General features: G+C 48.0%; 1 protein-coding gene across 1 annotated transcript in view; it reads left to right on the top strand.

Annotated features, from left to right (window-relative positions):
* DNAH8 (dynein axonemal heavy chain 8) overlaps positions 1–25662 on the top strand; it is an 8835797-nt gene that overhangs the window by 8344512 nt on the left and 465623 nt on the right. The window contains exon 85 of the mRNA XM_069608756.1: positions 16739–16894. Coding sequence (XP_069464857.1) covers positions 16739–16894 — 156 coding nt within the window. The remainder of the gene's footprint in view (positions 1–16738; positions 16895–25662) is intronic.

Here is a 25662-nt window from a genome sequence, read left to right as displayed (position 1 = left end):
GAGGTCCTGTCCAATCGGTGTTCCGGTTCCTGCGCATCACGCTAGAAGAGGCCACAGCAATCCAGACTAGACCAGCGCCCCCGTGGGAACCAGGTGAGCGTTACAGATGCCCTCAGCCGACGGACAATGGTCAGCTACGAGTGGGAATTGAAAGCAGAGGTCCTCTCACAGATATTCTTGTGTTGGGGCACTCCGGAAGTAGACCTCTTCGCAACATCGGCAAAGAAGAAACTTCCTCTGTAAGCTTCCAGAAATGGGCTGGTAACCTCCTCTCTGGGGGATGCTCTTGAGATTCCTTGGCACAACATGAGGGCCTATGCTTTCCCGCCTCTGCCTCTGATGCATCGGATGATTTGCAAGCTGAGGAACACGGTGAACAGTTCTCTTCTGCTCATAGCTCTGTGGTGGCCGGCCAGCTTCTGGTTTTTAGAGCTTCAACATCTGTCGGTGTGTGCACCGATCAGGCTTCCGTTGGTTCCCAATCTGCTTCACCAGAGGGATCGGCAGCTGTGGCACCTCTCCCCACAATCGTTCAGCTTGGCGGCATGGTGCCTGAGTTCAGATCTTTAGAACATCTCAAGGTCTCAGTACAGAAGCAAATGGCTTTGGTTCTGTCACTGGTGCTTAGCCAAATAGCTGGACTCCAGGGTGGCTACGATTGACACAGTGCTGGCTTTCGTTTCTCACCTAGCAGAATCGGGCATTCATGTTCTGTCATGCAGAACTTATCTTTCGGCTGTGGCCGCCTATCTATCCAAGGACCACTGCTCTTTTTCACTGACAAATCCAGTCCAGTGGTTAAGAGGCACTTTGCGGGTCTAATGCATCTCTACCCTCCGGTTCGCAAGCCGCACCTGACGTGGGATCTGAATGTGGTCCTTATGGCGTTGTGCCATAAGCGTTCAAACCAATGGCTATGGTAGATCTTAAGCACCTTTCGTGGAAGGTGTCTTTCTTGGTTGCCGTTACTTTGGCAAGGCATGTGAGTGAACTCCAAGCTTTGTCAGTGGGGCATACCTTCTTGGTTTTCCACAAGGATAAAGTGGTTCTAAGGACAAATCCTTCTTTCCTACCAAAGGTGGTTTCTGATTTCCATCTGAATCAGTCGATCTCCCTGCTTGTCTTCTTTCCAAACCCAGCTTCGGAAGCGGAAAAGGTTTTGCATTGCTTGGACGTTAGAAGAGCTCTTAAGTTCTATCTGGACAGAACATCTGAATTTAGGAGTTCTTCTCAACTATTGGTGACCTTTGGTAATCCACAAGGTAAGCAAGCCTCTAAAGCAACTATCTTCAGATGGATCGCTGCCTGTATTACGGAGTCTTACACTGTTCAGGGTTTCCAACCTCCTAAAGGGATTCATGCACATCTGGTACGGGGCAAGGCAGCTGCTGTTTCCTTTCAAAAGTATGTCCCCTGGGAGACCATCGCGAAAGCGGCTACTTGGGCCTCCCCGTTGGCTTATTGTAAAAACTACTGTTTGAGCTGCAGATCTGATGCTCAATTTGGCCAGGCTGTGCTGAAGAACCTTTTTCAGTAGGGGGTTTCCATCCACCCGTAGTTCCTGTGAGGAGTGCTTGGGAAACCCCCATGAGTATGGAGGAAAGGGGACTGGACGTAGGAGTATAATAAGGTTACTCACCGTAGTGACCGCCTTACTCCTAGTCCATAGTCCCCTCTTCTCCATACGCCCGCCCGTCGTCCCCTCTAATAAGGTTCCTCTATTATTGCTTAAAGGTCTCTGACCTGGCGATAGAAAAGGACTGATGGGCGATGTGCTGGCACCGGATTACATTCCGAGGCCCCTCCTGTGGGTGATGGTTGTGGTCCCAGTTCTACTGAGGCTTTGGGTACCAGAGCTTGCTCTGAGATCTCCTAGATTGGAGCTTCCCGTAAAATCACTGGGGTACACCCGAGGCCTCAGTTCAGGATGTTGATACCGAACGGAGGTTTGAGGCCCAACGTGAAGAGGCTTTTACCAGACTTGGGTCCGAGGTCCCTCGTTTAGAGGCTAAGGTGACCAACAGTTCTGAGAGACATGTTAAGGTCTTGTCGGTGAAGTGTGTTCCTCATCGTTCCAGCCCTTGCGGTTACTCCAGGTCTGTTGAGGGGGCAAGGAGAGAGGTTTTGAACCGTAATTCCTCCTTTACCGGCAGTGCCGAGGTCCTTCCTGTGAAGGCTAGTTTGGCTGTCAGCATGTCACAGAAACATCCTAGTCCACACAGTACCAGCTCGGCCGAGGTTCCTTGTGTGAAGGCTAAAATGAAGACCCTTGACCCACCTGTGGGGACCCCTGCCCCACTTCCACACGTGTCGCAGTTCTCCTCAGGTGCCAACAAAATGGCGGCCGTTCCCGCCAAGACCACTGCAGCCATTTTGTATACATCCCTTACGACTATGCCATTGGCCCTAGGTGTAGGGGGTGGTTCTTTGGGTGAACATCGGTTTCCTTGTTCACATCCGTTTCATCCAGTTTATGACTGGAACGCTCGGATGCCCCTACCGCACAATGTCTTGCTGTCTGCGGCATCAGCGCCCTTGATTTATGTGGACACCACTGGGGAAGGGCCCTCTTGGCAACCCTCTCCCTTGCGTCCCTTGAATTACTCCCCCCATGAGAGGCCACCTCCGGTCGCGCCCAAATCGTCGGCGGAGGACACCTTTCCTCAAGTTTCAAAAACGTATGCATTCCGACCCCATGAAGGAGTACTATCGAGGCTTGTTTAGGGAGATTTTCCCGCCTGCGCCGTCGGTTCCAGCTGCGGTCCCTGTGTTTCCGCCGACGCTGCCTTTGCCTGCTGGGCCTCCCTCGACTCTTCCACCCCTGCCTCTGTTGTCCCCAGTGGACAAGGCCATTGTGGTGCCTGATACGACTCAGCCTGATCCGGACCTGTCGAACGACGCACAGGGAGATCAGGACAGCGAAGACCAGCCCCGCTCTATCAGAGCCTTTCACGACCGGGTCCTGGACATGATGTGTCTGTTGGATGTTCCAGTACCTGAGGCACCCGCTCCGCAGGAGGGCGTGCTTTCGGGGGCGTTCACTTTGTCTCCTTCAGGTGTACCGGCTTGTTCTTGCAGAAGGACGTTTTTGGCAGAGGTGTGTAGAGTCTGGGAGAAACCACACTCTGGACTGTTTGGCAACAAGAAAATTGATGCGCGCTACAGGCTCCATTCTTCGGAAGAGATGACCTTAGTGTCATGTCCGACCCCCTCCTCCACGGTAGTGGCTTCGGCCACTTTGCAATCCAGACCTGCGGCATCCTCTTCTATGACTGCTACACAGGTTCTGGGCAAAGAGGATAAGCTTCTTGACTCCCTTGGGAGGAAGATTTTCGCTAATTCAGCCCTGCAGCTCCATCAAGCCAATGCAGAACAGGTGTTAGCGGGGGCGAATATGAAAATGTGGAAAGGTCTGCCGGAGTTTGAGGAGTTTATTCCCGCTGAGAAGCTTGAAAATTTCAAAGCGGGATTGTCGGATGCCAGGCTCCTGGCACAGGATCTGCTGGAGGCTGCGGCGCATCATATCGACACCTCGGCCTGGGGCCTTATGCTTGGCATGGATACCTCTTGTCAGGCTTGGCTGCACGCCACCAAGTTCTCTAAGGAGGTGCAGGATAAGGTTTTTGACCTGCCTTTTGATGGCAAGGAGCTCTTTCATTTTACAACAGATGTGGAGCTGACCAAAACGAAGGACAGCACTCAGACTGCCAAGTCCTTGTCTGTCCTGGTAAAACCACCTTTTAGGACACATAGATCTTTGTCGCAGCCGCGGCCTTTGTCTGGTTTCAGGGGTTTTCTAGATCGAAAATCCGACAGGGCTGACACCCCTTTGGGAAATTCCCGCCAAAGGCAGCAACAGAGTCGTTTTTTCTCCCACTCCTCAGCCTCCTCCTCAGGTTCAGGTGGTGCCGCCACCGAGAAACCAGCTAAATGAGGGCTTTCTGCGCTCGCACGAGGCCCCGGTGGGAGGACGCATTGCATCTCATTGGGAGGCGTGGCAGACCATCACTGAGGACCGGTGGGTCTTGTCAGTCGCTCGGGCGGGCTTCCGCTTACCCCTTGCCCCTACCCCACCCATCAATCCTCCCTTCCATCAGTCAGAGTCATCCTCCCTCAGAGCCGAGATTCAGAAATTACTGGATCTCAGAGCGGTGGAACCCGTTCCCCTGGGGGAACGAAGTGAGGGCTTCTACTCCCGACTGTTTACGGTACCCAAATCCAACCAGGCTGGCCTGCGCTCCATCCCAGACCTTTCCCAGTTCAATCTTTTTCTACCCCTACAGAAATTCAAGATGATCACGCCTGGTCAGATAAAGTCCTCTTTGGAGAAGGGCGATTGGCTCAGCGTGGTGGACCTTCAGGATGCGTATATGCATATCCTGATCTGGAATCCACACCGGAGATACCTACGGTTTTCTGTGGGGGAGCACTACTTCCAGTTCTGAGTGCTCCCTTTTGGCCTCAGCTTGGCACCGCGTGTCTTTACGAAGATGATGTCGGTTATCGCAGCTTATCTTAGGTTTCAGGGTATCCATGTGTATCCATATTTGGACGATTGGTTGTTGCGCAGTCCTTGCCCGCTGAAAGCCTCGAGCAATCTTCAGTCTCTCCTCCAGCTCCTGTTCCACCTTGGGCTGTCGGTCAACTGGCAGAAATTTTCCATGACGGTCTCTCAGGACTTGACTTTCATGGGTTTTCGTTGGAACATGATCGACTGCAGAGTTTACTTGACCGGGGACAGGATGGCGGATCTGTTGGCCATGTGTCAGATGTTTGCGCAGGCGGAGAGCATGTCGGCCTGGTGGTTCCAGAGGCTTCTGGGTCTCATTGCCTCATGTGTATTGGGTCTTCCTCGGCTCAATCTGCGGACGCAGATGGCTCTTCGGAATTCTTGGCGTCAGCCTGTGCCTCCGGACTCCAAGATGATTTTGATTTTGATTCCAGCTTTCATGAGAGTGGACCTGGTGTGGTGGTCATCTCTCAGCAACCTGTCGGTGGGTGCGGGTTTTCAAGACCCCGCTCCGATGGTGACGATCACAATGGACTCCTCCCTTCTGGGGTGGGGTGCAACGTTGGATCTTCTTCAGTTTTCCGACCTCTGGTCGCCCCAAGACAAGTTCCTTCACATAAATCATCTGGAGTTTCTGGCGATTTTCCTTGCACTCAAGGCGTTCAGGCCGGTCATTGGCAACAAAGTGGTTTGTGTCCGCACAGACAATGTGGTGTCAATGTTTTATATCAACAAGCAGGGGGGCACCAAGTCTCCTCCTCTTGTGGATCTGGCCATTCAGACCTGGGAATGGGCGGTTCAGCTTGGCGTCTGGCTGGTAGCAGTACACATCCCAGGCCAGCTGAACATCACGGCAGATGCTGTCATGATGCCTACCCCCGGAGCACCAGGCCAGGCCCAGCACCCCCGGAAGCAGGCATCATGCCCTCGGGTAAGAGCCCAGCGGCCCCTTATAGGGGCTCTTTGTACTCAGTCCTGGCGCCTTTGGCGCCAGGCTCATGTTGGACATCAGTCCTGGCGCCATAGGCGCCAGGCTCATAAAGGGAGGTGTTTTGTGCACTTACCTGATGCAGACCATGCTGCACGCTTCAGGCCTCCCTGAGACCTGAAAGGGACTATTTTTTCATAGGGACTATTTTTTCACTCGGGCGTGGCCAGGGAAGGATACATACCTAGTTGGGGAAGGATACATACCTGGGACTTCTTTGGAGGCTATTTAAGCCACGCCCAGACAGCAGCTCATGCTTCGCGTTGTTCTGCTTCCTGCAGCTTAACGCTCACCGTGTCTGCTCCTGCTCCTGGACTCCAGCCACGCCCGCCTCGAACCTGGAAGACCTGCAAGGAAGGAAGAGAAGAGAAAGGTGAAAACCAAGGACTATTTCAAACTTCTTACCTGCATCCGGAATCTTCTCGCCAGCATCCCTGAAGAAAGACTTCCATTTAAAAGCATTGCGTTGCTCGCTGCAGCGCCACGCTTCACTCACCTGTCCTCGAGACATTTCCCGGCTCCATCGTGGCTGTCAGCATCGGACGCCACATCTCTGCACCTAGAGGAGAGAGGAAGAAACAAAAGGTGAGCAGAAGGAACACAGAAGGAAAGCCTGATTAACAGCCATAATACTTACCGGCTTTTCTTCCACATTTCGGGTCGGCGCCGCCCCGTTGGCAGGTACCTTACCCCGGCCCCTATGGGGAAAGGACAAGAGACATTTCTGGGGAATGATAAGGACATTTAGAGGGATCGCCCTCATCACTACTCACCTCGGCAGTTTAACCCCTCGACGCATCGCCTTCATTCTGCACCTGAAATAAAGGACAGATCACAGGTTAGAAAGACAACATAAAGGGCGCCTCACTTGAACTTTGAACTTTCATACTTACGGCGCTCAGGAAAGTCAAGTGGATTTTGCCAGCGCCATTCTGAAAACCAGTGAAGTAACTGGACGAACACGCGCCCCTGCACCAGAAGCAGGATGGAGAGTTCATCCTTCCAAACCATAAGGTGAGCTTAAACCGGGGTTTGGAGGAAGTTAGAGAGGAACGAAGGGGGAAGGAGGAAAGGCGGGAGCTAGCACACTATTCTGCAGACTGCTAATCCCCTTTCTCATCTGCAGAAGGATATTCCTACGGGCCAGGCAAGCACAATTTGGAGGTCCTGTCCAATCGGTGTTCCGGGTCCTGCGCATCACGCTAGAAGAGGCCACAGCAATCCAGACTAGACCAGCGCCCCCGTGGGAACCAGGTGAGCGTTACAGATGCCCTCAGCCGACGGACAATGGTCAGCTACGAGTGGGAATTGAAAGCAGAGGTCCTCTCACAGATATTCTTGTGTTGGGGCACTCCGGAAGTAGACCTCTTCGCAACATCGGCAAAGAAGAAACTTCCTCTGTAAGCCTCCAGAAATGGGCTGGTAACCTCCTCTCTGGGGGATGCTCTTGAGATTCCTTGGCACAACATGAGGGCCTATGCTTTCCCGCCTCTGCCTCTGATGCATCGGATGATTTGCAAGCTGAGGAACACGGTGAACAGTTCTCTTCTGCTCATAGCTCTGTGGTGGCCGGCCAGCTTCTGGTTTTTAGAGCTTCAACATCTGTCGGTGTGTGCACCGATCAGGCTTCCGTTGGTTCCCAATCTGCTTCACCAGAGGGATCGGCAGCTGTGGCACCTCTCCCCACAATCGTTCAGCTTGGCGGCATGGTGCCTGAGTTCAGATCTTTAGAACATCTCAAGGTCTCAGTACAGAAGCAAATGGCTTTGGTTCTGTCACTGGTGCTTAGCCAAATAGCTGGACTCCAGGGTGGCTACGATTGACACAGTGCTGGCTTTCGTTTCTCACCTAGCAGAATCGGGCATTCATGTTCTGTCATGCAGAACTTATCTTTCGGCTGTGGCCGCCTATCTATCCAAGGACCACTGCTCTTTTTCACTGACAAATCCAGTGGTTAAGAGGCACTTTGCGGGTCTAATGCGTCTCTACCCTCCGGTTCGCAAGCCGCACCTGACGTGGGATCTGAATGTGGTCCTTATGGCGTTGTGCCATAAGCCGTTCAAACCAATGGCTATGGTAGATCTTAAGCACCTTTCGTGGAAGGTGTCTTTCTTGGTTGCCGTTACTTTGGCAAGGCATGTGAGTGAGCTCCAAGCTTTGTCAGTGGGGCATACCTTCTTGGTTTTCCACAAGGATAAAGTGGTTCTAAGGACAAATCCTTCTTTCCTACCAAAGGTGGTTTCTGATTTCCATCTGAATCAGTCGATCTCCCTGCTTGTCTTCTTTCCAAACCCAGCTTCGGAAGCGGAAAAGGTTTTGCATTGCTTGGACGTTAGAAGAGCTCTTAAGTTCTATCTGGACAGAACATCTGAATTTAGGAGTTCTTCTCAACTATTGGTGACCTTTGGTAATCCACAAGGTAAGCAAGCCTCTAAAGCAACTATCTTCAGATGGATCGCTGCCTGTATTACGGAGTCTTACACTGTTCAGGGTTTCCAACCTCCTAAAGGGATTCATGCACATCTGGTACGGGGCAAGGCAGCTGCTGTTTCCTTTCAAAAGTATGTCCCCTGGGAGTCCATCGCGAAAGCGGCTACTTGGGCCTCCCCGTTGGCTTATTGTAAAAGCTACTGTTTGAGCTGCAGATCTGATGCTCAATTTGGCCAGGCTGTGCTGAAGAACCTTTTTCAGTAGGGGGTTTCCATCCACCCGTAGTTCCTGTGAGGAGTGCTTGGGAAACCCCCATGAGTATGGAGGAAAGGGGACTGGACGTAGGAGTATAATAAGGTTACTCACCGTAGTGACCGCCTTACTCCTAGTCCATAGTCCCCTCTTCTCCATACGCCCGCCCGTCGTCCCCTCTAATAAGGTTCCTCTATTATTGCTTAAAGGTCTCTGACCTGGCGATAGAAAAGGACTGATGGGCGATGTGTTGGGCGGAGCTAAGGTGGGCGGGGTTACGGCCGCGTGTTGTGCCCCGCATAAAAAGAGAGGAAGGACACATTTTTGCAAAATGTGATGCTTTTTCAAAGTGGTCCGGTCCCGTCCCACAGGACGGAGGAATGTCCCATAAGTATGGAGGAAAGGGGACTATGGACTAGGAGTAAGGTGGTCACCACTGTGAGTAACCTTGTTTTTGGATTCACGCCAGAGCAAGGCTCTTATTTAAAAATACCCTTTGTCGACCTGCTGAAGACCCATGGAGATGTTTCTCCGGTGAGCCACTTGCTGCACCGTCCTTTGCTCCCCTTCCCCACATCGCTGATGTGAGCACTGAGGATTATCACCACCCCAGATTGTGCCGGAAGGTATGGGCACCCAACGCCGTATTGGCGGTCCCTATCGTAGCCGGAAATCTCTCAAAATGTACAATTACAGCTTGATGGCGGTCAGAATTCATGGTGAAGCGGCCTGCTGGCAGCAGCCAGGAGGATGGCAGTAGCCATTAAGGGGGAAGAGTGCTCAGAAGTGTTGGCAGCCATTAACAACGCTGAACCTGTGGCGAGCGGGTGAGCAGGATCCACCGGCATGGGAACAGCACCACTTCGTGGGAAGAAGCCTTATGATCACAGGGCTGCACACCCAATATGGCATCAAAGACCTGCAGTGAGTGCCTACTGACAGCGAGGAGCCGGCAGGGGCTAGTCTTACGCAGAGGCTGCAGCAAGCACTGCCAAGTGGCCTGTGGAGCTAGGAGAGTTCGACACTCCGGTGGGGTTTTGTAGGAGAGCCTGCTCCTAGATGGATAGCGGAGTAACACGCCTCAGGGGAGACCGGCGAAAAGAGATTTTTAAGGGGCAATAGTGGCAGAAACTCCAGCAGCCATATGGGGTGTGCCTTAGAGTGTCTCTGTGTGAGAAGAGGTGCTTTATCAGCCCATTACCTGTTTACAACCAAGGGAGTGGAGGTCTCTGCCCTGGTGTACAACTGCCTGCTGAGGGGAAGAGTGTGCTGCCTGCAACCACACCCAAGTAGGCAGTAAAAGGCAAGGGTCTGCCCGCTGAGGACATACATACATTACTGCAGGGAGAGGATGATCCAAATAAGAACCAAGTGGTGGCGGCAGCCCAAGTTCACTCACCAACTACCCCTCAGCTTGATCTTGAGGATCCACCCACAAGAAGATCTGATCTTCAACTGATGCTGTCTAAGTCAATTGCAGACCTGATTACGTGGTGGCAGTGGAAAAGAGAGCGGACGAGGTGGAATCTACCCTATGTGAACAGGGATTTCAACAGTAGGAGATATCGAAATGCATGGGGGAGCTGGAAAAACAATTGGAACTAGTAATGAATAAACAGGTGGACACAGAGAACAGGTCCAAACCTAACAACATTCGGCTACAGGGGATTCCCAAGTCGGTGTCGGATGCAGATCTAGGCTTATGTTTGTGCTTTGTTCTGACAAGTCCTAAATGCCCCGGATGATGAGATATTACTGTACTACATGAACCAAATGTACACCACATATCAGCAGAATAAGAATTTGCTCCCGGATGTGCTGACTAGGGTAACTTGTTTCAAACAAAGGAGAGAATTCTGGGTGCTACCAGTAATCACGAGGAGATCCGGTTTAGAGATGCCTCCATCAAGATCTACCTGGCACAAATGACACAGTAGAGGCGGAAGAGTGTGTGTTACCACTGGACCATTCCTTTCTTTGAGTATGGTGGAAGAGCTTATAACTTCATGAAGGAAGAGGAGGTATCAGAACTGATGAGCGGAGGGGAAATGAGTCGACAAGTGGAGGGTTGCATGATGAGATTTTGGAGTGGGATGAAAGGCACACTCCCAAAAAACATGGTTGGACACCTGCTCGGCTATATCCTAAAAGCAAAGGGAAGGGTTTGCGGACACAGCTAGCTACTTGAAGACATGATGCTTATAATTAGGTCCATGATTCTGTGGAGATAATGGGGTGGCCTAGGTGAGGGGCTATACAGTTATGCAGGGTTACGGATTTGACATGTTGGCACTACCAATTGACCAGGGAAAGTTGTAAGGACTATTCATTGTTTACTGTTTTTGTAAGTGGGATGCAAGGCTGTTCTTCGGAGGGCGCATGCTTAACATTCTGTTTCAGACAGAAGTCTGGGGGAGGAGCTTGTGGGGGGCACTGGATCTGGCCTCTTTAGGCTCTGGGATGAAGATACATTCCCAAGAAGTGGACTGTGGAGGAGCTTTGTGGGGGGGAGTTGGATCTGGCGGAGGGATTTGAGGGAGTTTTGGTGTTTGTTGAAAGTTCACTGTGGCATGAAAATGGAATTCAGATTATGTACCTTGGGCGGTCACTCTCCATGGTGGAGGGGAAGGGGGAGGGACAATCCTGTCATTGCGAATGTTTGAGGTAACAATGGTAACCCTGAATCTGCAGGGTCATGAATAGATTCTGAGGCGGTTGGTGGACATGAACGCTTCCATTGGGTTTCTTCAGGAGATGCACCTGATTACAGATGACGGAAGACAAATGAGGCATGAACTGTTTCCCCACCAGTTTTATGCATCCTCCGGGATGAAGAAAAAGGGAGAGGAAATCTTCATTGGTAGCAGTGTTGATTTCAAGAAACAATACCTTTATAAGGATTTGAAGGGAAGGTTTCTGATTTTAAAGGGTCTGCTTGAGATACAGTTTTATACTTTGATGGTACTTTATTCCCCCAATGAAAGACAGGAACATTTTGTTATGGTGCTGGGGATCCGGTTGGGGGGTCTGATTGAGGGTCATGTGGTAGTGTGTGATGGACCCCCACATGGACACAACGCTGTCTCCAACGGCTTGCAACATTAGGCATAGACAAGAGCTGGTGACGTTTCTAAGGGAGTTGGGCCTTATAGAGACTTGGAGATTTGTTTTGAGCCGGAAGAAAGAGTATACATGCATTTCTCAGCAGTGCATAGAGGCTTTTCAAAAATTTACATGCTGAAGGTTTCTTCTACACTAGTTCCCGGGGTGCGCTCCATGGCGGTAGGCCTATAGTATCTTTCTGATCATTCCCCAGTTGTGTTGCGGGTGGAGTTGGGGAGGGCAGTACCAAGAGTAAGGAAACTGTGATGGGTGAATGAGTTAGTCTTGCGGGAAATAGCACTCACAGCACATGTGGAGGAGGTTATACGGAACTACTTCCGGGAGAACAATACCGAAGGGATGGATTGGCGAGTTGTGTGGGACGCTGCTAAAGCAGTGATCAGAGGGGAGTTTATATTTGAGACAGTTGCATTCTGGGAGATTTCTGAGGTACTTGCAGAAGATTTGAGCTCAACTGGAAGCCCAGGCATCGGATAAATTGACCCAGGTATTGCTCCAGACTAAGCAGTCATACTATTGTAAAGACAATGAAGCCAACCGCTTCCTGGCAGCTAAGTTGCGTAAGTTGCATAAGCAGCGGGATAAGAACTACATCACACAGTTACAATCGGAGAGGGATATACTGCATGGGGGGTGGGGAGAAGCTAGCTGTAATGGAGGCATACTACAAGCAGTTAGTGAAGCCAGAAAACCTGGATGCTCCAGACCAAAACGCTTTTATACGGTGTGCAGCCCTGCGCCGGCTGTTGGAGGAGGATAGGGTAGTGCTAGAAAAGTTGATTACAGCGGAAGAGGTGGGTAGGGCTATTGACTCTCTGCCACCAAACAGAACTCTGGGTCCGTATGGGTTCAGTAATGGCTTTTATAAGGCATTCAAGCCATGGCTAACATCACCATTGACTAAGCTGTTCAATGTAATCCGGGACAAGAGAGTGATCTCCCGAGATATGGGTATCTCCATCACAATATTGATCCTCAAGCAAAATAAGGACCCTAAAGAATACGGTAGTTGCTGCCCCATATCCCTACACAACAAAAATGCAAAAATCTATTCTAAGATACTGGCTAGACGACTAATGGGGATACTTCCTAAACATATTCACCCTGAACAAGCAGGGTTTAAACTGGGTCGTCACACTAACACAATACTAGGTTTGCAGTCAATGTGATCGAATGGGGTACAAGAATGGGGCAGAGGTTTCTGCTGGCGGCCCTAGATGCCGGTGTGCTTTTGCTTTCATGGACTGGGACTACTTATAAAAGATCCCACATCCAAAAGATAAAGGCTTTTGGTTGTGGTCTGGCCTTTATCCGGATGGTACTTGCAAATTTCCAGGTTTCATCGATGCATCTTGCAGTTAATGGGTTGGCTCTTAACTGCAATTAATATTAGGAGGGGAGCACAACAAGACTGCCCCCTTACCCTGCTGATCTTTGCTACGGCAATGGAGCCAATGGCGGTGTTGATACGGGGTGACACAGAGATACAGATGGTTTTTCCACAAAATTGACCTATATGCAGACAGTGTATTACTTTTTTTATGTGCCACTTCTCACCCTCTGCCAAATATAATACGGATTCTGGAAGACTTTGCAGTGGCATCTGGATTCAGGATCAATTATGCTAAATCTACGACACTTAACATATCTGAGGATCCCATGGAGCTGTAAGGGTGGTGTAGGGATTTCCCATGAAAATGGGCAGCCTGAGATATAGAATACGTGGCATTAAAACTGATGACAGATTATGGTGGTTTATATAGGGCCAACATAGCCCCGTTGAGGGCAGGACTAGTGGATGATCTTCAGAAATGGCATAAACAGGATTTGACATGGTTTGTCCGCATTGCAGCTCTTAAAATGACATTGCTCAGTAACTTGCTATGGGAGGCAGGGGGAGTTCCCCTAGAGGCGAACAAATGTGCCTTGCGGTATTGGAATCAGGCATTCAGGTGAAGGGGCTTAGTTCCTGGACTAGGTTCCTATACGCTTGTACGTTGTAATTCAGAGTTTAGCCTGGGCTGTTTGGGCATGTTCTGGGAAGAGATTCTTCTACATTTACATTACCAGACATGTGTAAGGAGGGGTCCCCTCTATCAATACTTCTGAGGATGATGTGCCTGAATATGGTTTGCGAGGAGTTCTCCTAAAGTTTGAGAATATAAAATATTGACTTTGTAATCCAAGGTGTCTCTCCTAAATGTTCTATTTTTTTTAGACTCAATTTTGTATTTCTACTCTTCTAATTTCAAATTAATCTCTTCAAGTGATGATGTTAGTTTTTTTGGTTAAAAAAAGTTGATACGGAGGCCCTTAAACAAAATAGTGCTATGGGAAGGCAAAACAGCCATGATTTCTTCAATTCATGGCTCAATTTACATAACTGGTTCTTCAATAAACCATTCATTGTTTCCACTCTTCTGTTGGCCTGTGGTGGTATACTGAACACAACTTGTGCTTTAACTCCAACAAAGATGTTTTTCTATCAAAGGTTCATTAAAAAGTGAGTTCCATTATTGGAACTCAAAACTTTGCATATATCCCACCTTGGAAACCTCCCTCACCAAAACTGTTGCCACTGATTTAGCATCAGGGTGTGCACAGGGTCCAGCCTCGAGCATCGGCGAAATGTACAAACAAAAATAAGATAGCGAAAATGATTACACCTGTTAGGCATATCACATGTGGTGTTCCTGCCATAAGCAAACCTCTTCTGGAAGGAGATCCTATGGCACATTAAAGATGGGTTTAAGTAACTTTATCTCAGATGAAGATAATCCTGGGAGCAGTGGATGCAGTGTATGGAGCAAGTGGACCACAAGCAACCCTGATTACACACATGTTAACTGCTGCTAGAATGGTCCTGTAACATCAATGGAAAAATGCAGAGGGTCCGGGGGTGGCGTTATGGTAAGTGAGACTATGGTGGTTACTGGCAATGGAAAAGCTGTGCGCTTTAGCATATGGCTCCTATCAGAAATTCCTGAAGGTCTGGCTCCCATTTCATGAATGGGTAAAGGAGAGAGAAAGCACCATTATTATAGACCGTTGTTGTTTAAGCCTTCACAATACTGTAAGGGTACCGTCCTAGCAGGTGTATAATATAATAACCATCTGGTTGGAGAGAATAATGTTACTCTTTAATAAACATTTTAATGGTCCCGAACTGTAAGAATACATGTTGAGGCAGAAGATTTCTGTACAAATGTAATGCCAGCAGACATGTTTGTTATGTTCTGTCCGTTCATTACCAATAAAGAAAGTTTACAAAAAAATAAAAACAAAATACCCATTGTCATACAGTTCCTCAAGAGGCTCCCATCAGTCCCTTTCATAATCCTGGTTTTTGATCTGAATTTGGTATTAAAAGTTTTGATTGGAGCTCCATTTGACCCTCTCCATTCTTGACCACTCATGTTATTAACCTTCAAGACAATTTTTTCATTGGCCATCACTTCTGCTCTCAGAGTCAGTGAGCTATATCATGTAAACCTCCTTTGACTAGATTTTCTAAGGAGAAGTTAGTCCTGAGGGTTCGCCCCTCCTTCCTTCCCAAGGTGGTGTCGGAATTTCATCTGACACAAAGGATTACCTTGCCAACATTTCATCCACCTCCCCATCCTTCCAAGGAGCAAGAGAGGTTGTACAGACTTGACCCAAGAACTGCTCTAAGTTTTTATATTGTCAGTTTGGCAAATGTCAGGCAAGTCGATGAACTCTTTGTTGGTTACACTTAACACAGGTCAGGCAATGACTAAACAAACCTTGTCACGGTGGATTAATCTGTGTATTTCAGAATGTTATTCGTTGGCTGGGAAAGATGTCCCAGAAAATCTAAGGGCACATTTCACTAGATGAGTGGCAACCACTTCTGCTCTGCAAAGGGGTGTACCAGTGAAGGACATTTGTAATGCTGCAACCTGGTTATCAATACACACATATTTAAAGCACTTCTGTCTAGACACCTTGTCGGGTCAGGATGCTAGGTTTCGGAAAGCTGTTTTACACAGTTTGGATCAGTAGAAAAAAGTGCACAGGTCCCACCTCCATTTACAATACTGTTGTGGGAGTCTATCAAAGATGAGGTATCTGCTGGAGGACACAATCCATTAGAAGAGCAAATTACTTTCTACTGGATGTTCCTCCCATGGATTCATGATCACCCTCCCAGTCTACCCCTCTTGACTGTGGGTGAATTTTTAAGTACACTTCTCTCTTTCAACGCTCATGCGGGTTCTTATAATCCTCCAGGCGACTGTGCAGAAAGAGGGAAAAACTGGTACTGAGGCAAAGGCACAGTGCGTGCTATTTATACCATCAGCCAAGTCACGACCGAGCATGGGGATGCAAGCCGTCGAGGGGCATTGCATCAATGTCGCAGAGTGCACTCTGATGTTGAAAATGTTTCCAAAGCTGCAAGCAGTATATCGATATATCAAAGATGAGGTATCCGTGGGAGGAACATCCAGTGGAAAGAACATTACCAAGGGTAAGTATTGTTTTCTACTGAAGGAAAGTAATTTCTTCTTTATATGCCAATGTTAACATATTTTATTGGGCACTGGAAGAATGAAAACATGTTTTACAGGACAATGCTGGCAATTATTGTTGGCACCGAGCAGCAGGAAAAGGGTTTTAGTTGGCAAAGCTGGCCTATATTGTTGATCAATGCCTTATTAGTTTTCATTCAGCAAAGCCAGCACGAAAATGTCTTTTTCAGTCGCTCTGCTGGTGTATGTTGTTGACACAGAGCCTCATGATTTTTTTATGCACAGCCTGAATGAAAGTGTGTCACAAAATTCGCCTCTGTCCTGTGGTTGACCTTGTGTTTATTGGAGTTTTTCAATTGTTCTCCCTACAGGACCGATTGCAAATTGACATATATTATCTGCTTTCTGACATTTATGTTGTTAAATGGACCACTTCAGCCCATTTTAAAAAAAAAATAATTCTCAGGTGTAGACCTGCAAAATAACCCATCAATAATTCTGGCTCACTGGCTGCGCTTTCCACCTTGCACCATCCAATTTGGAGTGCTTGGACATCTGCAAGATTGAGGATGCAGACTAAAATCCCTGTGCTATTTGTTGTTGTGCTGAGAAAGATGAAGGCAGCAGCGAGTTACGAGACTGCAGGGCGGGGTCGTCTCGGGTTCAGTTCCAGTTGTCACTATGCCCGCTTAGGCAAAGTTAGTCTTATTTTTGCGCATCGCCTTACAGAGTAAAATGTTAGAAATACATGAGTCCTACGTTCTCGGAAATTATTGATTTTTTTAATCAATTAAAATATGTATTTAAATGTGTTGTTACACACCTTAAGATACATTTTGCGATGGAAGAAGCACTGTGCGTCCTTGCAACCCGGACACTATACTCACTGTTTCACTTGAATTGCCTCTTTAATATTAATTGCTCTTTCTTGTTTTATTTCCTCAGATTTCTATAAAGTTTACAAATGAGCCTCCACTTGGAATGCGTGCAGGTCTCAAGAGAACATTTGCAGGAATCAATCAGGATATGCTGGAAGTCAGCAATTTGCCTATGTGGAAACCCTTGCTTTATACTGTTGCTTTCCTCCACTCTGTTGTGCAGGTACTGGACACATATTGTGCGTTCTGGAAGAGCTAACATGTTTATAGTTCACACAGTTGTTTGCACTGTTCCTTTTCAGGCACTACCAATTTGAATGTGTTCCCCATCTATCATGAAATAGCAGAAATGCAGAGACATCCAGTTTCTCACACCTTTATTTTAGGGTTTATTGGTTAGTATCTTTATTCCTTTTTTTCTGCTGCTCATGAAGAACCTCCATGCCCAGGCTCTCCCCAGCTACGAAAAGGTAACAACCCTCTACATCGACCAGTTGCTCATGAAGGCGGAACTGTAGGGACTGTAGGGACGTATGTATGTAAGTTGCAACTCCCCTGGATTGGATAAGCAGGAGGCCCTGTATCAATGCACTCCCCAACCTCTAGCCTCAGGGAGTCGGCCACCTGCCGGGAGATGGGTCCCCTGCAGACACAGCGTGTTAACCCTGTGTAATTTAGCAAGATTCAGTACCAGACGCAGCTTCTTGTCATTGGTGACCCCCTTGATATTCCAGGACATTACAGTTAGCGTATTACAGGACATCTTGACTTGGGACAACGGGCCCAACCATAATGGCTGTTGTGAACAAGATCAGTTCCCTATAATTATACCTTCCCTGATCATTAACAACATGACAGTATTGTGACAATCGTAAATTGCCTGTGCACCAGGAACAATAGATAACTTCCCCAATTTCCCCCCACCCACGCCAGAAACATAAATATACCGGCTTAATTCCCTTCCCAACTCAACAGAAACAGCTAAGTAGACGCAGTGACTGCGACAATGGGGTGCCGAGCACGGCTGCCGGGCTCGGGGAATATAAAAACATCCTTATATGCGGTCCAACATTGCACTAGCCCACCAGAGGGTGAGGGCAGGAGCCCCATTAGGGGGCAGTCTGCCGTATGACGTGAGGATTTGGGCCAGCAATCAGTCTGGGCCGCTTTGGGCATTCGTGTTATCTGGCAGCTCTAAGACGATCCGCTGATGCAGGGTAGGTGAAAAACAGGGTTTTCCCCTCATGAATTATACGAAGCTTAGCTGGAAACAACAAGACATAGTGGATATTCTTCTTCCTCAGTTTATTTTTTACAGCTTTGAATGTCTTCCGCTGCTCTTGGACCTGTTGACTGAAGTCCGGAAAAAGCCTGATGGTGGATGAGCCATATCGAAGTTCACCCTTGTCCCTGGCGGTCCGAAGGTGTACATCCCTTTCCCTGTAATTTAGGATCCGAGCAATGATGGGTCTGGCTGGAGCCCCAGGAGGTGGTTTAACCACCAAGGACTGGTGCGCTCTTTTAGCCAGGAACATAGAGGACAGTGGGGGGTGGTCGAGTATCTCAACAAGGAGTGTGTCAAAAAATAGTTCCATATTGTCTCTGAGTGGACTCTCGAACCGCCACAATACGGACATCCCTTCTTGACCGCCCCTTCAAGTTGTGGTTCTTTGCCTCCACTCGCCTTACTGACTGCTGCAAGACACTACCTCCCTCTGCAGGGATGCCACCCTGTCCTCTGTATCCCCGATCTGCTGTTATGCCTCCATCATGCGACCACAAAGTGTGTCTATCTATGCGGCGGAAGACACTACCCTGCAGGTCAGCGTATCGATTTTTGAACCAAGGGAGTCTGTGCTGTTCTTGATGCTCAGCAATGTTTGATTGAGTGTGGCCAGGTCAACCGCAGCGGGGGCCACGGGGGTGGGAGTGTTGGGGGATGGTCCTGTCTTGTGAACTGATCCATCTTCACTTGTTTCTGATTATTTCACATTTCTTCAGAGTCAGTAACCGTACATGAGATGGAGGAGTAGGAGCTTGAATTGAAGGATTGGGGTTCAATAAGGGGAAGAAGGGCAGTGTTTGAATTAATAGTATCAATCTGAATGTTGAAGTTCTCAAGAAAGAAAAACGAGGGCTCAAGGGGCCAGACAAATTTGACTAGTGAGTCAAGGTCATCATGGAAATTGAGACGAGGATGAAATGGTCTACAGAGAATAGGCAGTGCAGCAGGAAGAGGTTTGTGAAAGGAAGAAAAGTGATATTCAAAAGAAGGAAAAAGTATCATATTAGGAGTAGCAGGAGATGGGATCCAGGAAGATTGACAAAGGAAGCCAGTGCTTCCACCTTTGTCAGAGATATGATGTGAATGAGAGTAGTTAGAAGAGGATGTAGTGAAAGAAGCCAGAGTAATATTGGTAAGGGAGTAATCCAGATCTCAATGAGTAAGAGGAAATTGAAGTTCACATGGATATAGAGGTCAAGAATAGAATTGGGGAGAAGGGCAGCAGGCAAGATGGCTGCCTAAAAGACGTGCTCCTGCAACCAGCCTCTAAAAGTGGAGAAAAGGCTGTCTCAGAGCAGAGTGAGCAAGACCCCTAACAACCTGGAGAACCCATGATAACAGGAATCAGCGGATACATTGCATTTTGGGTGATGGCATAGGCAAATATGCCACAAATCAACGAAGAAGACAGAAGGCGAAGCGTACTGCAAAGGTGCCCCGTGAGAGAAGCGCAGCGTCGACTGTCACCGACGTGGAGGGTGGGAGAGGAAAGTACAGAAGGTGCTGTAGAACCAACGTGTGTTTGGAGCACTCCGATCCATACGGATGTGCCTTCAAGGTGTGAGTCTTCCCTGACAAAACCCATACTGCGAGCGAGGACTGAGAAGTGGCCTGGTGGAGGTGACAGAGAGAGAAAGGCAGGAGAGGGTGCTTGTGGCCAGTGGCGGATGGCAGTAATGCTTGCCCAGAGGTGAAGGAAGAGGCTGGCGGTAAGACTTGAGACGTTTGGAAGAGAGACCGGCTCAGAGGCAGTCCCCTAACAGACAGAGTGTTTGTAGGGACAAGGGACGTAGAACGAGTGAGCCGGACCTGAGCAATTAGCAATTCACAGTGAGCCCCCAATGCATCTCTTTTGGGAAATTGTGGACTGTGTAGATTGTACAGGGTGTCCTGTAAAGACTTGAGGAGGGGTGTAGAAATGGCCTACTGGAACACAGTGCGAAATATACTCACATTATATTGGCATGGCGAAAAGCACCTACGTGACGCATTGGTGGAAAATGAGGAGATATGTCGACAAACCACAGAACAGAGAGAGGAGTAAGGAGCTCAAGAGGCCAATGATATCAAAGAGCACCACACAATAGTCCAGAGGTTTAAGAGAGAACCTGAGAAACAGGAAGCCATCGAATCAACAGTGGGGTCACCACCATTAACACTCTGATGGTGATGGATGAAAGAAAATCCATACGTGGAGACATCCATGCATCAATGAGTGTCCGGAGAGGCAGGGTTCAGAAAGTGGAGAAGAAGATTAAAATGCTGGAGGATAACCAACTGGCGGCTGATGTGCTGGAGATGACAATGGATACGTCATAGACTTGAAGATTAACAACCTGGAAAACAGGGAAAGGAGAGCCAACCTACGTATCATGGGCATCCGGGAGGGAGAAGGTGAGAGCTCTCAAATGTTAGAGCAGAAGGTCAAATTGATATGAGATCCCTATTTTCTGAAAAATGAAAGGACAATCATGACTTTAGCTTTGATAGAGTCCATTTAGCAGGAGGACCACCAGGTGGCCCACACTCCATTCTAGGGAAGTGCAATTACTGCAGATATATGGTAGCTATAAAAGCCACCATATCTCTCTTGGTGAGGGGGCATAGCTCAGGGGCAACGCGTTTGTCTTGGAAGCAAGGCAACGCAACCCACCACAGGTTTGAATCTCGATCCTGCGCTTAGAAACCAATCTCTGGTATTGAGCACATTATAAAAGAACAATTATAATTATGCTTACTAAACAGAGCCAGGAAACAGCCGGATCTAACCTTCAAGGGTTGGAGGGTCAGTATATTTCAGGACTTACCCTCTTTTACCCTGGTGAGGTGGAGGACTTTTGCATCACGACCAAAGAGGAGGTGGGTGGGCCTTTGACCCATTTAAATGAGAGTGGCAAGGAGCTGGCACGAAGTCAAGAACAGCTGACAGGCCCTCGCAGACCGTTGGGGCAAAATGGTTCCGGTAGAAGAGGGAAAGGGAGTGGGGGCAGAAATGTAGATGGCTCAATACAACCTCACTGAAAATATGAGGAACATTATGCTGTGTGCGTGGTGATATGGAGGGTGGGGAGAGAAAAAAGCAGTCAAGATATGAAGTGGGAGAGTGATAAGATGCAATTTGAACTGTGGGACAGAAGGTTCTTCATTTGGGGAATGCGAGGAAAGAAAAGTGAGCCTGCTGGATTTAGAAATTTGGTGACATTAAAGGGGGCAGGGGATAGTGGACTTTCTTCTGAGTGGCCCTGGCTGTTGGTCGGTGCATCTCAATAGAGGGGAGAGGGCAATGAGGGAGGAGGGAAAGTGGCAGAAGGGAAGGTAGGGGATGGAGGCAGTTAGGTGGGTAGAAACAACCATAAGAATGTTTGATTAAGTGCTAAATGAGTTCTGCTGGTCCGTCCAACAACGCCATCAGCTTCACTTGAGGAGACTAAAACAAAATGTAAAAGTTGACCAATGGCATGAGGCTTGCCACCTTAAATGCGAAAGACCTGAATTCGCCTGGGAAGAGGGTTATGGTAGAGTGACTATTTAAGCAGATTTGGGCATCAGGGTCAACCAAAAAAGGGGGTGGTTGGTATTTTATATAAAAAGTCCCTTGGACTGACAGTGCAAGAGGTTAAGAAGGAAATATGGGGTAGATGTGCAGCAGCGAAGTTTAAGAGGCGAAATCAGGTATTGACGTAATGTGTGATATTCGCCACAATGGAGCTCAAGCAGTGTTTTCTACAGCCGCTTTCAATTTATTAATGAGATGGAAGGAAGTATTTCTGATATGTGGGAGAAATTTATTTCAATATATGGTAATGGACCCATCTATAGACTGGTGTTCAGTTAAGGATGGGACACGTCAAGTGGAGACAAGGCAGCATGGTACGTTAGCTAAGCTGATATGGCATGATTTCATTTGTGATACCTGGAGCGTGGCAAATCCCAAGTTAGAGGGGTATATGTTTTGATCAATCCCACACAAAACATACACACGTATAGACCACATCTTCATGGAAGCAGATTGGGAATATATGAAAAGGGATACCTCTATTTTCACGATGGGATGGTGGTTCAAATGTTAGCACTAGGGGATAAGATAGAGTGGGAAAGGAGGTGGGATTGTAACAATACGTTGTTCAAGGACAGTCTTTGACGGAGGAATGAGAGATCATATGAAAAACTACTTTCATATAAACAACACTGGAGAAAACGTGGTGTGTGAGGCGTAAAAAGCTACTGTAAGAGGGTTAATGATTGCAGAATGGGCGACGAGGAAAAAAGGACGTTCTCTGATGGTAGAGAAATTCAAACAGGAGATCAGGGCACTAGAAGTACGGTTCAGGAGACGAGAGATGGAGGGAGACTTCCTGGCTCAGGAGTTGCTGGCCGAATGGTGAACCCTGAAAGACTTATGGTCAGACAAGGTACTTGCCAATCTTAGTTTCGGTAAGCAAGCTTTTTACGGAAGGGGACATAAAGTGAACGCGGTGTTGGCAAATAGACTGAAGATGCAGCAAGAGGAACGAGGGGTGAGAGAGATAAAAGATAAAGAGGAGGGACTGTTAACACGTACAAAAGAAATCACGGGTAGGTTTGGCAGGTTCTATAGGGATTTATATAGTGCAGACGGGGTGGATATAAGAGGTGATGACCTTTTTAGACACAATAGAATTGCTCACGCTGAGCGCAGAAGATCAGGCGACATAGGAATATCCTATAACTCTCCTGGAAGTGTTCAAAGCAATCACCTCTATGAAAACAGGGAAGGCCTCAGGTTCTGACGGATTCACATCCAGCTTTTATTAAAGATATGTAGAGCTATTAGCGCCCTTCTTACAGAGGTTATTCAATTCTATTATGGAGGGAGCCTAAGCACCCAAAAGTTTCCTGCAAACCAGGGTAATTGTGCCCCACAAGGAAGGGTGGGAAAGAGAAGAATGTGGGTCATATAGACAAATTTCCCTTCTGAATTGTGACGCTAAAATCTTTACAAGTGTCCTAGCAAAGAGATTGAGTGGTATCCTACCTAAGTTGATTCACAGAGATTAGGTGGGGTGCAGACAACATTAGAAAAATCCTAGACTTGATGGTTTCCCTGAAAGGGGATGAAACGGACCTGATGCTCTTATCTTTGGATGCTGAAAAAGCATTCGACCGGGTGGAGTGGGGGTTCTTGTTTGCCACACTGAGAAAGATGGGATTTGTATAGAAATGGATGCTGGGAATGGAGGCATTGTATCATCAGCCTACAGCGATTGCATCAGTGAATGGAGTGACATCACAAACATTCCCGCTGGGTTTGGGAACAAGGCATGGATGCCCACTCTCTCCACTGCTCTTTGCCCCATCAATAGAACCATTGGCCATAGCACTCATGGGAGACAAATGAATTAGAGGATTCACAGACAATGGGCCTCATCACGAGTCTGGCGGTAACCCTTAAATGCAGCGGTAGCGCTATTACCACCACATTTAAGGGTCTTTGCTGGGGGGAAATCTGCGGCAAAATTGACGATTTTCGGCACGATTACCGCCGGTGGGAAATCTGCCGGCGGTAATAGCACACATTTGAGGAATTCCCAAATGGGCCCAATGGGGAATGGGCAATAAGCCTTCCGCCAAACCCGTGATCCGGCGCTAATAGCACCGGGGGGTTTGGCGGTAGGGCTATTAGTGCCAGCGCTAATAGCACTGGCGTTACTGCCCAACTTGTGATGAGGCCCAATATCTTGACATACTTGGTGAAGCTGATGGAATCAGTGCCTATGCCACTCTAATTGCTAGCTTCATATGGGGAGCTCTCAAGATTCAATATAAACTTGCAGAAATCGGTAGCCTTGCCTCTAAAAGAAACCTCAGAGAAAGCCCTGCAAACAATGTGGGATTTGCATGTAAGTGTCAGTGATAGGAGCATTAATTACCTGGGGGTCACGATCACAAAATATCTGGACTATTTATACAAATCTAATCTAAAACTACCTGGTCTTGGGGACACAAATTAGGGGTACTATAAAGCAGTGGGAGAAGCTTATTCTATCCCGGGAAGGAAGACTAACAACTATAAAAATGAACCTGCTCCAGAGGATATTGTTCCTGTTCCAGATGCTGATGGTGAAGGTGCCGTCAACTTTCTTTGATGAGGTTAGGAGGGCATTGACAAACATTTTTGTGGCAAGGGAAAAAGACAAGGTTATCACACAAAACTTTGACTCGCAGTAAAGAGGAGGGAGGAGCAGGCCTTCCTTGCTTGGAAAACGACTACAAGGTGAGTCAATTAAGAGTGCTGGGCGACCACCTTAGAAACAACACAGATAGGCAATAGGTAGTGCTGGAAAATGAGCTCTTTGTGCTAGTGTCGGTAAGGGAATGGCCAAGGGTGCCAAGTGTGCAGCTAGCCGAAAGGTTTCGTAACCATCCCGTTCTGGAGGTGCTTTGGGATATCTGGAAGCAGCAGAGTAGGGTGTAATATCCTGGCATCACCTTTGAGCTGTATATGCCGGCGCAATCAGAGATCTGATACATGAACCATTGCACTTCCAATCATGATATGAACTTGGATTGGCAAGAGCAGGCCAATTATGGAAGGAGGGGAAGTTTATAGCAATATATCAACTACAAGATATGTTAGGCATACCAAGGTTTTCGCCCTTTATGTCCATGCAACACCCAGCCATTCATCTGCAAGATGAGTGTCTGAGGTGCTATCTTTCTCTCCACCTTTTCTAACATTTGCAAAGGACAAGGTGACTCTTTGGGTAAAACACGCTTTTCTATCAAAGAGGGTGTCAGAGTTTCACATCCAATAAAAGATATACTTACCAGAATTGTTTACTCCTCCACATTCTTCCTAAATGGTGGAAAGATTTCATGGATTGGATCCTAAAAGAGCCCTTAAATTCTATTGCTCTAAGAATTATGAAAACAGACTTGAAGATCAACTTTTCAGTGGGCTCCCTGATGAATCTGATGGTTTCATCACTTTTCTCCCAGTGGTGGCCTCTCCCTATGTGGCCAAGGGATGGCAGCCACTACCTGATCCTGACCCTGGGGCGGCTATATGAGGGAGGATAACATGGGTGAAGGCATCCCTCGGGGAGGGGGGGTGTTATGGCATCATCGGACGAGACATGGTATCTCTTTTTCTCATTTGAGGATACCCCTGTCATTCCTCATGCCCTAAGGGCATACTGTTATCCCTCCCCTCACCGACCCAAGAAAGAAACTGAAAATATCTGCCCAGGTTTTGCACATGAGACATCAAGGACTGACTTGCCCTTCAAGATCACCAAGAACACTGTAACAAAATCCTCATCCAAGTGATCAGAAAAATACATTTATTTTCCTAAGGGTTAAAGTACTATAACGAGGAAGAAAAACTGAGTAATGCGGGTCAATGGGAGCCGGGAGCACAAGTCAAGCACTAGTTGTTACAGAAACCTACCTGAAGCCGGGAAATTTAAGCTGGCACAACAGCTGATGAGGGGATGCTGGCTGGAGAACTCCATCTCCCTTGGTGCTGACCGAGGAACCACAAGGTTGAAGTCGACACCGTGGAGCAAAGTGGATTTTTCGAAAAAAGGATGGAAAAGCAGACTCCAGGAAAACGTATGTGGCATGAATGCCAGAAGGCATCCTAGAGCTTCTGAGCATCCACCGGACCTACGAGGCAGCCTCCACCAAACAGAAGCTCAGAGAGATGCGGAGAAGAGTAGCAGGAG

Source organism: Ambystoma mexicanum, chromosome 4q (genome assembly GCF_040938575.1).
Source record: "Ambystoma mexicanum isolate Mex_15411 chromosome 4q, UKY_AmexF1_1, whole genome shotgun sequence".
Classification (NCBI taxonomy): Eukaryota; Metazoa; Chordata; class Amphibia; order Caudata; family Ambystomatidae; genus Ambystoma; species Ambystoma mexicanum.
This window is presented reverse-complemented; position numbering and strand designations above follow the sequence as displayed.